This window comes from Ursus arctos, unplaced genomic scaffold (genome assembly GCF_023065955.2).
Source record: "Ursus arctos isolate Adak ecotype North America unplaced genomic scaffold, UrsArc2.0 scaffold_5, whole genome shotgun sequence".
Taxonomy (NCBI): domain Eukaryota; kingdom Metazoa; phylum Chordata; class Mammalia; order Carnivora; family Ursidae; genus Ursus; species Ursus arctos.
In genome coordinates this window covers 60,399,383-60,414,431 of record NW_026623067.1, presented here as the reverse complement: position 1 = coordinate 60,414,431, position 15,049 = coordinate 60,399,383, and the positions used below count along the sequence as shown (strand labels likewise).

General features: G+C 46.7%; 1 protein-coding gene across 1 annotated transcript in view; it reads right to left on the bottom strand.

Annotated features, from left to right (window-relative positions):
* Positions 1 to 8,731: 8,731 nt before the first annotated feature.
* SV2C (synaptic vesicle glycoprotein 2C) overlaps positions 8,732 to 15,049 on the bottom strand; it is a 437,234-nt gene continuing 430,916 nt past the window's right edge. Inside the window, exon 14 of the mRNA XM_048220957.2 lies at positions 8,732 to 9,305. Coding sequence (XP_048076914.2) covers positions 9,122 to 9,305 — 184 coding nt within the window. The 3' untranslated portion in view covers positions 8,732 to 9,121. The remainder of the gene's footprint in view (positions 9,306 to 15,049) is intronic.

Below are 15,049 nucleotides of genomic sequence, written 5' to 3'. Positions count from 1 at the left end.
TTAATCAGGTGGGCTGGGGGCTAGAGAAAGGGGAAGACCAATATGGAGTGATGCGCTGGCTATCTCCAGTCTGGTGGGGAGAAGGAAAAGGGAGAACAAAGTTGCTACAGCAAAAAGAGAGAATCTAGCCTTGGGGGAGAGAACCTGGAAGAAGTGTGAGTTGGCCCCAGGAGAAGGAACAGCCTGCAGAGGGAAGTGCGTGCACAATCTCTAGGGGAGTGCTATCCAACAGAACTTCTGGTGTGAAAATGTTCTGTATCTGTGCTGTCCAATATGGTAGCCACTAGCCCACCATATGTGGCAACTGAGCATCTTGAAATGTGACTAGGTATGACTGAGGAACTGAATTCTTAACTTAGTTGTAGTTATTTTAAGTGTAACTATAAATAGCTGAGTACGGCAATAGTCTAAGCCAGCAAGGTCTGGAAGTCATGGCCCACCACTGCTTGCTACTCAATGGCTACCTTCCTTTTTTCTTGCTCATTAAACTTCAGTTTTATTCGGGTAGCCAGAAGCCATGTTTTAGCAGGGAGAGAACTCCTTCTGAGCTCTCTAGAGGGAGGGGATGTCTAAGCCAGATATAATAATTATATTGCCCTTGCTAGTGATCGGTTTAGGATAGGCAAATGATGCGAATCCCGCCAGTGAGACGTAATAGGAAGTCTGCTGGAGGATTCTGAGAATGTTCTCCATGATCTTAAAAAAGGGTCCTAAAGAGGGCACAGTCTGTCCTCTGGTCCTTATGCTTTTGCGTGAAGATCTAATGCTTTGACTTGCTGGCACTCTCTCATGCCCGAGGGGACGAAGGCGAGTCGGCTGAGGATGGCTGATGGGAAAGGTGGAAGGAAACTGGGTCTTCGGTGATGTTGTCCAGCTATGTCATAACCAGCGTCGGAACTGTCCTTTGTTACGTGAAATAACAATTGCCTTTATTACTCTGGATATTTGAAGCTGGGTGTTCAGATACATGCAGTCTGAAGTATTCCTTTGGGATCAGCAAATCCATGGCAGGCAGGCCATGTTTCTGCCTTTGATGGCAATGCTACAAAATACAGCACCTTTTCTCATCGTTCTCTTCAAGATAACATTCCAAGTAGCCACTATCAGACGAGTTAATAGCCTACATAAAAATCTGTTCGCTGTTTCTGTTCTAGAGCAAAAGAACACCGACGTGTGCTCTGCCACCAGCTCCCCCACAAACATTTTCTTCCCAATGGTCCTGGCTAACAATCAGAAAGTGTTCCTGTGACATCAACAGCACCTCAATACTCATGATCCCCGCCCACAGAAACAGTTCAAATAAGCCCGAATCCAAGGAAACAGGTTTTCTTGATGCCTAAGCATAGAAAAGAAAGTTTTTATTTTTAAAGGGTCAATTCATGCTTGGAAGGGAAGTCAGTCGCACGGCAATCTTTATTTGAATATAATGGAGCAAAAAATGCTCTTTTATTAATAATTCGATGTACATTAAATATCTTTGCAGCTGTTACATGAATGTTAGGTATCTGGCAAGTAAATGTACGCACACTTCCACATCTGATAGATTTATGCTGTACACGAGTCATCCCACACGGAGCATGCCCGTTCGCAAGGATACGCATGGATGTCTCGGGACATTTGTTAAAACATACTTGGTCAAACATTTTGGCAATTCGGGAATCAGACACAGAGGAGCATACCAGAAAGATGAGTTCACAACAGGACCAGCTGTAGGGAAGATGGAAACTCCAGAAACCTGCAACAGAATTTATTGGGGTTCACACATGCAGCACATATCTACAATACAATTGGGGTAACTAGAACATTCATAGCAGGAGGTCTTACAGAGCAGTGAAAACAGGAAAGGAATAAGACAGAATAAAACAAAACACCCAAACACCAAAACCAAGGACAGGACCCCTGCCAAGATCTCACTGCAAAGGAGAGCGGATGGTGGGCTTAGCATGTGCCAGAAATGGAGGTTTACCTGAAAGAAAAAAAACTCTCACAGGACTTTATTTACAGTATCTAGACATCAGTGAAGGACACATGATCTATTCAATATGTTCCCAGGTCAGGGTGAGGATACGTAACCGCTTTTTAGATGTTATAAAAGCGCGTATCAAGAAAGAACATTTTTCTTGTGTTTGATTTAGGACATAGATTCAGCACAATAAATGTCTAACAACAGTGGTGGAAGTGAGATTAAGCAAATCTGTCCAGTTCTATCCAGGCAGGCCTGGTGAATGTCAAGGGCAAGGAAGGAGTTTCCTTCTTGGACACCTACTCTGGTGTGAGAGGGGAGACACTTCGTAGCTTCGAACGAGTTTATTTTTGTTTGCAAAGAGCCAACTTAGTACATTCTCCCTGAAGGAGCAATACCCATACAAAGTGGTGGATTCTCTGCGTGGTGGGTCCTGTTCTGAGTCAATACAAATGCAGAGAGAAACCCTTTGTGTACTGACTTGAGGTTGAGCTTGCTAAGTCTGTTCCTTCCCTCGGGCATGTGGGCGATGCTGACCCACAAACCTATAGGACTCAACTTGGTGTGGCCTGGGTCAATGCAGTGGGAAGCCACACAGTGCTCAGGGCTTTAGGGAGAGGTATGTGGGCAAACGATTAACAACTGCTTGGGGCTGAGACTGGTTGGGAGCCTTGGTAGATTTCCATGCTGTAATGGCCCCCGCCCCCGCCCCCGCCCCGGCCAGTTCCAAGCTAGGAACGTGCGTCACTGAGCGTGGAGTTGGAAGGCGTGTGCACTAGTACACAGTATACAGCATCTCTACCATACAGAGACCACAGGCGTCCATCTCCTCAAGTGCATGGATGAGGCTAACGTGTGGTAAAATAATTAGAAAGTGATGAGTTTCGCATATTTCTTACTTCAGTGTAAGTTTGCATAACCTAATTTTTAGTAATGGCTGTGTTTCCCAACTGGCTCACAAAATGCCTGAAAGTTTTGGCTCTGAGGAACGGGTTTAAGTCTGCTCGAGTACATCGCTGGCTTTCGAGGCCTCTGGATTCTGTGAGCAGGCTCCACCAGTCACTGCACGCCTGCTTCTACGGTGGGCTGCTAGGCTGGTGTTAAACCCTGTCGGAGTCTGAACAGAGGGCCGAAGGCTGCTTTCTCCTCCTTCTAGTTTTGCGCACTCCCGGCTCTAAGGGGAGGACGAATCTGGCAGGGTAGGCAGAGAGGGGGCAGCCTCTGCAATGTCAGCATTTAAATCGGAATAGAAAGCACCCAGTCTCTGCCTTCGGCTCAGGGCGTGATCCCGGCATTCTGGGATCCAGTCCCACATCGGGCTCCTCCGCTGGGAGCCTGCTTCTTCCTCTCCCACTCCCCCGCTGTGTTCCCTCTCTCGCTGGCTGTCTCTCTGTCACATAAATAAATAAAAAAAAAAAAAAGAAAAGAAAAGAAAAGAAAAGAAAAAGAAAGCACCCAGCCTCCCTGCGAGCAGACCCTCTGCAGGCCGGGAGCAGCACCTCTATCTCCCATGGCTCAATGAATTCCGAGAGCCCTGCAGCAGGCTGCCTCATCTTTCTTTTGGGAGTCCAGTGCTAAGCTTTCAGACTTCTGCCCCAAAAATGGGCTCTTTTGGATCCCATGCCCATGGTACCCATCTAATCATGCACAGGAAGGAGAAACAGCTGGAAATCTCTCCTGGTTCAGGGAGCTATGTCAACACCAACAGTCCAGAGCTTAGACTCCCTGCACCCACCGCCATTCAACACGTTCTTCATCCTTTGGGCCTCCACCAGAGGCATGGACGGGCACACTCTTTAGTCCCAAGTGCACCAGGGAAGCTTGGCCTTGCCTCTGTATGTGGCTGGAGTCAAGAGGTGACCAGAGGAGGCAAGGAGGAAGAAGAATGGATGGGGAAGAAAGCAAGTGAGTGTGTACTGCCTGGGGGAGGTAAGGAGGAGAGGCTTCGTGGGTGACAAAGGAAATCGGGGCTGGGGGGGGAGGGTCACCACCAACTACTGTCTCTGCTCTGCCTCCCTCAGGCCTCAGAGCCCCAAAGGTCGTTGCAGCTTCAAGACCCTTTGCAACAACTCTGCACTGGTTTTGAACTGAAATCTAAAAACCTCCGGCCACTAACTGTCTGAACCTGTTTTCTGGGTGGCTTCTCTGCTGAGGAGAGAGGGGGCAAAGCCGCTCCAGCATTCTTTTTTTTTTTTTTTTTAAAGATTTTATTTATTTATTCGACAGAGAGAGACAGCCAGCGAGAGAGGGAACACAAGCAGGGGAAGTGGGAGAGGAAGAAGCAGGCTCATAGCGGAGGAGCCTGACGTGGGGCTCGATCCCACAACGCCGGGATCACGCCCTGAGCCAAAGGCAGACGCTTAACCGCTGTGCCACCCAGGCGCCCCTGCTCCAGCATTCTATCTGCAAAGACAGTGGACTCAGTCAGCAGTCTTCAGAATCAGAAAGAAAACACCCTGGGAAGCTGAGGCCCAGGAGCCTGTAGCTGAGGGGGCTGCTGACTCTGTTCTGGAACAGACTTCCCAGGCCCCACCTCTCCTCTCAGGCCATGAAAAGAACTCCGGGACTTTAAAAGCCAACCTCTCTACGGAGAAGGGGCTATCTTTGCTGCTGCTTCCTTTCCTTGAATACTTTAGTGTGATTTCATGCCGAGGCATTCAAAGCAATAGCATATGTGTCTTCGTTTCTCTCATTTTCCAAGTATTAGTTAGTAGTCCCTCTAACAAAGGCCAAGAAACTGAGGGGCCTTCTCCTCCCGTCAAAGATAGTCCCAATGTCTGAGTAGTTTCTGAACCGCCCACCGCAGGCTACTACTTCTTTTATATTTGGGAAAACAACACTTTGTGTTTATAGGGGAGGGGCTTTCATATGAGACCCCATTATAGCTGTTTTCTCATTCACGCCTGTTTCCTCCGCTTTCACTTAAGTCCTGCAAAGGGTTCACTATCCGCATGGAGCACACTGTCTCAACCCAGCACATGGGAAAAGCTCCATGAATATGTACTGAATAATCACATGAAAGGACAAGAGACCAGTGAATGCTCTGCCCACTCTTTGCCCCACCCAGCCTTGCTGGCCTTAAACAAAGGCCTACACCGATCCACGAACTGTATCTGTGGAACTCAAGATCCTGGGATTACTAAGATCTAGGTACTGTCGGAGAAAGAGCCCAGGAAACCCTGGCAATGCTGTGTCTGGTTGGTGCAACGCTGCTGATAGGAGGAATGGTCTATATTTGGAGCAAGAGAACATTACACGGAGAACTGGCACTCCATACCCGGAACGATAAAGGGCACATATGTCTTGGAGACACTGATAATTTTCTTTGGTCTGCATCATACAGATTGGGAGGAAAGCTTTCCTCAAAACATACACTGTTTGGCAGAAACGAAAACCGTAAGAAATGTATAGTTCATGTCAGAGTGCCCTACGGTGTAGATTTCTTTAAGTCACTGGACTAAGCTCAGCATGACATGGGGGTTAAAGGAAAATCAAATATACAGCCAATATGCACCTTACCAACCAACCACTTTTCTTTCTATGATACCATGTAAAAGCCGAATTCAGACATTTCTGACTTCAGAGCCTTTAGTGCATTGAACAGATGAAGAAAGATAAAGGCCATTTTGATATTAAATAGAAAAAACTGGAGACTATCATATTTTATTTTGGTTGGCAGAGGGAATCAAAAGGTATTCCCATGAAATGACTCTGTAATGACCCCACGGTTTAGAAAGTCTCCCGTGTGCCCTTCACTGGAACCTTCTTAAAGATATCTTGGACTCTCCCTCTGACACTACATTTTTTTCCCCACCTCTCCCATGATATCTAAAGACATCCACAGAAGCAGCGAAGCAGTTTTTGGTGCACACCTGAAGTCTGATTTGGTGAGATCTGTAAAGGAAGGTGCCTTTGCCAACTTAGGTGGTATCAATTCAAAACTCAGTTTTTGCGGCCCTGTCTTCCTGTTCTAAGAATAAAAGGGAGGAAGGAGTCGGGGCAGCTACAGGACACAGCCTTTGTGACAGCATGGTGACCAGAGACTCTTCTAACCGTGTACATGTGGCAGGGTGGGTCCCTTTCCTGAGCAGGCAATGATAACCATCAAACCAGCACTGAGTGGAGATAACGCTCAGGATCCTAAGAAGCCAACAGCACAGCAACATGGGAACTACGTTCTCTGGCCTATTCCTCGGGGCTTCCCAAACAACCTGCCTGCTTACTAATTTGTCCATTTCTAAACCAAACCTATTTGGTGCTTCTAACGATGAGTCCAGCTTCAAGAAGGCAGCCAGGGCCCATCTATTTTCTCTCCCAGGGTCATTACTCTGGGTGTAAGGTGATCCCTGGCCACTGGGTTTGGCGTTCTGGATTGATTCCAAAGAGCTATGAGGACATTTTCGTTAGAAAAGGAGTCAGAAACACAGGAGCAAGTGGAGTGGTGTCCTAGGCTTCCCTTTTGGCACATACTCTCGTTTTCCTCCTTTTGTGGATGAAACGAGATGCTGGTGGCAGGTCCCGGCGCCAGCGGCCTGCTCCATAGACAGAGCTGAGTTCCTGTGTAATCGCACGGCTCTATCTTAATCCAGCTAACCCCGGAACAAGCCAGACAGGCCCTGCCACATACTTCGGGAACAACCTGAGCTCTCTCAGAGAAAATCAAGGTGATGGGAACAATGCAAAGGAGGCAGTGAAAACTGCATGGAAGGTGGAAAAGGTGGTGACCAAGAAGGTTTGTGACCACAGACTGTCCAGGAGATTAGAATAGATCCCTCTTGGGCCACCTGGGAGGTTTGGATCAAGTGACAGGAAGGCCACGAAAGGCTCTTCTGAAGGGGATGCATGGTGTCGGGTCTCACAAAGTGGGGTTCTGCTCGTTTATCTCATTCTGACCCGACGAGTGTTCAAATAAAACTCTGCATCTGCTGTGCCCGGCAGGTGGGGAGATTTTGTTCACATTCAGAGCTACAACAGACGTGTGAGACATTTATGAGAGTGAACTTTGCTTACTGGACGACCTTAACTTTCAGAAAGCTAAGAGACTAGAGACAGCGACATCCATGCACATTGCTCTTTCTTCTGATTGGCTGATGAACATACACGTCTCACTTTGGGAGTTGTTATTGTACAAGCTGTGTTCAACTAAAACGGCCCTGCCGGGGTCCCCACATGCGCCTTTTTTAAGAAGATGAATCACGGGGTAGATAGGGAAATGAATCCACGTGAAAGAAAAATATACAGGGTACCTTCCTGGGTTGTGTGAATGCTAGCTTTGTTCTCCAGTAATATTAGAGAGGCAGAAGGGAGAGTCGGCTCCATTTCTCTCCCTGATTTCCTAGCATCAGTCTAAGAGATCTCATCTAGTCTTGACTGATTCTCCCTCTTCCTGCCACCTTTGCAGTTTGGGGTTGGTGTTTTGCTGATGTGCTGGCCTCCCCAGGGAACCACCCTCTTCCTGCCAGCCACCAACCCCAGACTGCCCCTTTACAGACCTGAAGGACTTCGAGGGGTTGGTCGATTAATGGCTATGTTAATGAAAGAAATGGGTCACAGAGTCAGAACTCTGTACTCTGGGGCTCCAGGAGCACCATTAGGAAGGCGAGAGGGAGGCAGAGCGCCTTCGGGGTTAGGACAGGGCTTTGAAGGTAATGGCTATTGGAAACAAAGGCTCTCTCTTCCTGGGGGGCCCCAGGGCTGTGGCCTGCTGGAAATGCTATAATAAGTAACAAGGATAACCCTTTGACAAGACAGAGTTAAAAAAGGAATATTGTTTTAAAATGGGATTTATTCCTGGCTGCTGGTCACTGCTGCAAGTCTATAAGGAGGCTTCAGATTTCAAAGAAGATGAGTAAAAAGGATGAGCCTGGAGGAGGGGCACGCCCAAGGGGTGAGAAGGTCACATAGCTGACAGCCCATGGGAATGTCCGGCTGACCTCTATCTTCCAGGCCCAGGCGGATTCCAGAGGTAAATAAAGCAAGCAGCCCCAGACCACCGGGAGATGCTGCCCTTGTCTGCCAGAGGGCCCCTTGCTTGGACTAAGCAGGATGGAGATTCCACACAGAACCAGCAGCTGGAGCACAGGGGCCAGTGGAAGCTAGGGGAAGAAGACCCACTTCAGCGCTGCCAGCTAGAAAGCCCAGCGTCAACGGCGCGGGGGGCACTGCCCCTCAGAAAGGTGGTACCCTCAAGGTAGCATTTTGCATTTCCAAACAGCCCTAGAGGTGGACTTCCTCCTCATTTGCAATTTACAACAACAGAGACGACTGACCAGCTCTAGACTGAACACGTTTCGGACGAAAGGCAGAATCAGGCAGGTAGACCCAGGGTTTGGATAGTGACTTTCTCCCTTCGAATCTGCACCCTACCAAGATCAAGGGCAGCTGGGGTGGGGGCGGGGAGGAGACGGGGGTAAATGGAGGCAGAAGATCTGTCTCTGATCTCTGATCTTCTAACGTTCTGGCCCACAGGCCACAATCACGGACACTACCGCGGCTCCCTCCTCAGATTTTTCAGGACTTAAACTGGGCAGAAATCTGGCTTATGCCTTTCACTCAGATCTTTGCTGCTCGCGGCACAGCCTCTCTCTCTTGTCAGCAGAGCCACCTTCCCTGTCAGGCCTCAAAGAGCCCCACCCAGCTCTGGTGCCACATGGTTTTCTTTGTAAGGCCCTGCTGTAACAGCAAGAATTGGGTATCCTTTTCTAAGTAAACAGGAAATATCACTCTGTTTGAAAAAAAAAAAAAAAAAAAAAAAGAATCCCTCTCCTCAGCACAAAGGCAATAATATGCCAACTTCTATTTCCCGTGAATGCGAAATCAGAAGCAGGATCTCTTTCTGAAGGCAGCATAGGCCCCTCCACCTTCAGTGAGCAGAATCTCAGGGAGGCCCGGCTGACGAGGACACTTAAAAAGTGCTACCACTGATTCCTGGGAGCTGGGAGCATCCCTGTTAGGAAAGGTCACAAGGCATGAAAACCCCTGCAAGCTCACACCTAAGGGGCAGGATGGTATGCATCTACAGTTCAGTCACGGCAAGAGTTAGTGTTCAGATATTTTACCACCTTTCAGTATGCGAAAACATCTGAAACCTTGAGTCAGTCCGGAGGGTTGACACAGGGCAGGAGAAAGAAACGTGGTAGACGGATGGCTTGTACCCCATTACATCAGGACCTGGGTTCGTGTGTCGGGCAGGCGTAAGCCCACCAGTCCTCCACACACCAGCACAGTGGAGGCCAGCAGGATAGGGATCGATTTGGTGAAGCCGACCAGGGAGCCGAATATTAAGTTTCCAAGGACGGCCGCTGCTTTGCACAGGGCATTCAAGAAGCCAAAGCCTGTCGCCCTGCAAGGGGAAGAGACACAAGGCAAGGTTGACAAAGCGACTTCCCAGATGCAACCTTAGATACAAACGTCCTCGGCAGTAGTTTTCAAGGACCGCCAGGAAGAGTTTTGTATCTCATTAAGGCATGTAATGAAATGCTTGTTAGTGCATCTGGACGCAGAGAACCTCAGCTGTTGGTATGGTTCCTTCGGCCCTCTGTTGATTTTTCTCCTCACCTTGACTGATTCTTATTCTGCCCAGAAGTTCCACTTTATTGTGAACAGAAAGAAAAAGGAAATATCAGGGAGATTTCTTCTCTCTTCCAGAGTTTAATTAAAATACAGGACCATATATTTCTTTAGATTTTTTTTCTCCTCACTCTTTCCTCATAGCTTCGTTAACGTGTGAGGTTTTAAAGAACTAAAGCCATGGAATTTTCAGAGAAAATCAGAGATGACTGGCTGGTATTCCTCATCTTTCGGGTGACATAGACGTGAATGATGACGCTCTCTTCACACGTGTTTTGGTAGCAGGCAGACACTGGATGCCGAGCGGGTGGCCCACCAATGGGCTAATGGTACTTCTTCCATCCTCATCAGGGTTTCATGTGGAAAATCACGTCCAGGAAAATATTACAAGGGAGAATCAGAACGTAGGCCTAGAGAAGATCTTGCTCACTGTGCTAGCGTTTGAATGTGATTTTACTCTGCACTTCCAGGTAGAAAACTTAATTTTGTTCATGAGGGTACTGACACCACTGACATCATAATATGAATTTCCTTGGCCTCTATGCCAGTTCACTTTCTTGTCTGTCACTGGATACATCTGTGTGTTCAAGGCAAATTGAATGCAAGATCATTCATTGTTGGACACATTTTCCCCCCTCCGGAGGGAAGTGCATTTTAGATGCTGTAAAATGCAGCATCTACTACACATCTTTCTTTGATTTGTAAACGCCTAAGTGTGGGCTTCGGCCAGTCACAACTACTCATCGCTATCTGAGCTGTTCCTAGTGCTATTTTCTACAAAGTGTAGATATTCATTGCAGTTATTATCCACTCACCCTCCTTCCCACACCACAGAGAGGAGTGTACACGTCTGAGGGAACTCGGCCTGTGACTTTGCCCAGGGCCAGTGACTTCAGGGGTCAGAAAAGACCTACGAAGAGGTAGCAAGTGCCAACTTTCTTCCTGGCCAAGACACCTAGAAGGTAGAGGCCTCTGCCGTGTGGCAAAATTGCCAACTGTGTGGAATGTGGAAGGGGTGTAACAGAATCTCTGACAGAAAAACAGGAACTTCTTGAGAAGAGAGTAAGCTAATTTTATATGCTTCTTCTTTTTGGCTTGTTTTTAAATAAAGAAACTGGTAATAACAATGACCACTGGAAAGGTAAGATTTAATATATTGATAACCATTTTCAAATGAAATTGCTGGACGCTACATGCTGGGTACCACAGAGGACTTCGGTAGAATGACATCATCCCCACAGCCTCCCCCACCTCCATGGAAAAGTCATGAGGCTGAACTCCTTGTTTGTTCATTAATACTTTTTAGAGCTGTTTTAGGTTTTCAAAAACATTGAGTGAAAAGCAAGGAGAGTTCCTATATACCCCTTCACCCCACGGCCCTATTTTTAACATCTGAGTGTGGTACAGAGGTTTACAATTGATGAACCAGTATTAGTACACTGTTATTAACTCGAGCCCATAGTTTATGTCTGGGTTCATTCTGTGTTTTGTATTCTGTGGGCTTTGGTAAATGTATAGCGCCAAGTATCCACATTACAGTATCCTAGGAATCATAGTTTCACTGCCCTAAAATCCCATGTGCTCCCCCTATTCATTCCTCCTCTTTCCCCAGTAACTCCAGCCACCACTGATCTTTTTAGTGTCTCTAATTTTGTCTCTTCCAGAAAGTTAGATAGTTGGAGTCCTATGGTAGGTAGCCTTTCAGATTGATGTCCTTCATTTTTTTAAAAGCACATTTTAGTTTCTAGATTCTAGGCTCATAAATTACCAAATACATCTTCTGGTAGTAAGATAAACTGTATCGTTCTGGGAAAAATGGCTAGTGTGTATGTTGCTGATAAGAGGGGAACATTCTTCTGTAGGAAGAAGTCTCTTGATGCTGAAACTGTTGAATGACCCAAGCAGAGTTTACAGCTGGGTTAAAATAACCGTATTTTCCCAAGCTCTAACTCTAAACAGGGTATAAAATATGGGTGGCTATCTCCTTATGGTATGGACAACTTCCTGAGATTTCTGGACAGTGCTGAAGAGACATGCATTGGGAGCATTTGGTATCTAAAGCTTCTAAAAAAAAGAAAAAAACCCAAACGATCAAATCTTTATATTCTCTGACTCTCCATCTTCATTTACCTATCAGAGCCAGATTCTCACACGAAAATCTGGTGTGGACACAAAGCATACAGCCTCCTTAAATTAGCATTGGCATTCGAGAAAATGTGACCATCCTTTCCTCGGATAAGAAAGTTATTTCTTCAAATACCTGTGACCTGGAGGGTGTGATTTCCCATGCATCAGACACACAGCTGTGTTACCAAAATCATTCTCAAAGTAGTTCTTCCTTGCTGGTTATCTGTTTACAAAGTAAATAAGCTTTGACTTCATTTACTTCTTTGCTCTTACTTAAAGGAAAGCCATGAACTTCTACAGACACACAAAATACAAGTCCCCATGCTCATTAAGTCCTTTGAGGGTGGGGAGCTTGGAGTTTGCAGAGCTCAGCGTTTGACTTGCTGACTTCTCAACAGCACGACAAGCTACTGAGTTTTTTTTCAGACCAAAGATGTTCCGTGCCTTCTCTTAACCGACAAGTACAAAGGAGAAAGAATGAACTGATCTATGATCTTTCTATAAACTCTACGCCTTGTTCCCCTACCTCTCCAGCCAGAATCCTTTGTTTTCAATTCTTGCTCAACCCACTTAAATCTTTTACATGGAAATTCCTTCCCTGAACAGTACCCTGGGACCACGGCAGCCCTCTTCCACATTTTATTACCGTGGCCTTGTCCTGCACCACTAACTCCCTCTGTCTGAGAGCCCAGTGCTAGTTCAGGGAGCTGGCTTACTGGGGTCCTCAGGCTCCGCTGATGGGGGTGTGGCCACCAGAGCATCCCTCCCTGTGGCTGGACTGTGGCTTCTCCAGAGCCTTCCCAAAGGAGCAGGTTCCAGTTCATTCATATCATTATTAGCTTTGATTAGAGGCTGGGAAAAGGAAACCGCTGGCACCATTTTGGATAGAGTGAGGAAAGTTTTGCCCTCACATTTGGCCTCTTAAATTTCATTTTTCTGACTTCAATGCAGGGTCAGCTGTGGGTTTTACAGGGTTCCTGGGGAGAATCAAGGGATGCTGAATAATAGTAGCACATAGGCCGTGCCCGGCACACGGTGGGCGCCATGCCACTGTTAGCCATGGTTTCAAACACTGACTGAAGGATTGACTGCTGAAATCAGGAAAACAAATTAATTGCTCATTTTGAAAAGACCTGAAATGGGGTCGATCCAGACTCGGCTAACGGAATTCACCTTTTAAGGGGTAAAATGGAAGCATTCTCTTTGCTTAGTCTAAACTTTTGGAAAGAACTTTTTCTGGACAACTCAAATCACTGGTAAAACTTAGAAAAGGAATACTAAGAACTGAGCAAGGGGGGGGCATTTTGCAAAGTATAGGCAGTCCTTAAGTCAATAATATCATAGCCCCCTCTCATCTGCAGGGCAGATATTCCAACACCGCCTGATACTAGGGATAGTACCAAACCTTATATATACTATGTTTTTCCTATATATACTTACCTATGATAAAGTTTACTTTATAAATTAGGCTCAGTCAGATTAACAATAACTGACAATAAAGTAGAACAACAATACGCTATGATAAAAGTGAGGTGAGTGTGGTCTCTCTCCCTCTCTCTCAAAATATATTGTACTGTGTAAGTCATCTCTACACCCAATGTGGGGCCTGAACTCACGACTCGAACCTGAGATGAAAAGTCCCACGCCCCACCAACTGAGCCAGCCAGGCGCCCCTGTCTTCACTCATCTTGTGATGACGTGAGGCGAGGCAATGCCTACATGAGGAGATGACGTGAGGTGAATGACGCAGGTGCCGGGATGTGCTGTTAGGCTACCACTGACCTTCTGACGCTGTGTCAGGAGGCGGCTCATCAGCTTCCAGACCTGAGGGGACATGAGTCACCAAAACTGCATAAAGGGAAACCTCAGATAAGGAGGAACTACTGTACATTGTGATCTAGGGGTTCATCCAGAAGTTGGCTCTTGAAAGCACAAAATGAATTGCACTTTTCCTCATGCAAGCAGCACTACAAATGATGGCACATTTCCCAGGTTTATCTAAAAAAGCTGTTTCACCACTGAATCCATCTGAGCTACTGGACTACCATGCTAAGAGCACTAGAAACCCCTTGAATATTTGTCTAAGAAGCAAAATGGTCCTTAATAAAGTCCTGATTTACACATTCTTCTATGTATTCATTTAACGATCATTAAGGGTTATGTACCAGGCACTACACTAGGCACCAGGGTGGCCGAAATTAAGACGACGAAGTCCACCTTTGCATTAAGACAGATGCAAAAAGATCATGAAAACACAACATGCTCAGTGCAGTAATACAGACAGCCAAGGGTACTATAGGGGTGCAGAGGATGGGAGGTGATCTCGGTGGGGGTGGGGCACTGAGGGAAGACTTCTCAGAGGGGATGGATGAGAAGAGAAGTCATCTTGCAGGAGTAGGAGGAGCTCACCAGGTGAAGGATGGGATGTGCCCAGAGGTGCTCTCTGACTCTCAAAACACCCTCACATCTAACTGATCTCTGTGGTACCCCACTCAGTCTTAGACACCCCCACAAAGGCCTCTAGAGCACCAAATGGCCTGCTTCCCCCCAGTCCCCAAACAAGTGTCCCTCTTCCTCAGCTGTCTCAATGTGAGGTCAGAGGAGCAATCTGGTGGAACTAGGGTGCATGGCCCTGTGTGACCACAGTCTCACTCAGGGGTGCTCAAAGCTGGGTACACACTATCACCTGTGGAGCTTTTACAACACAGTGCTGTGGCGATACCAATGTTCAGGGCCACACCCCCAGACAGTCTGACGGTACTGCTGTGCTGGGAGCCCAGGCACTGTTAGTTTTTAGAAGTCTTGTGTGAATCTAAGGTATATCCAGGGAGGAGGACCCTGGATTCTTCCAGAGGTAACTGCATTTTTGAATTGATCCGGATTTACTATTCTATGCCAAAAGGAAATTGCAAAAGCAAAAAATCTACTCCACCCCTCCAAAAAATGGTTTTCATTTCTGAATTCCCTTTAGTGTCCTTCCAATCATATCCTTATTTTTTATGAATCACAGGATTCACACAATTTTGCTTTTGCTTTCCCGCAATCATTAATAAAACCATCCCATGTTGTTTATGTTTTGTTTAAAATGAAATGATGAGGCATATAACCATTATCTCTGTAAGCATACCACTGGGATAGTTAGGAGCTTTCCAAACTGGGGGAACATGAATGCTATTGCAACGAACACCTTCACACTCAAAACCTTTACTTGGATGTGTTCATTAGGAAAGTCAGGCAGTGTAACACAGGCAAGGGAAAATGTTTATGATATGGTTGAGCTGGGAGGAGACTGCGGCCCACAGGAGAGGAATCCAAGGCAAAGGCTTCATCCAACCTCTTTGCCTTCCCATCCCTGCTCCTGCTCTCTTATTTACGTTGCTCTTCGCAGCT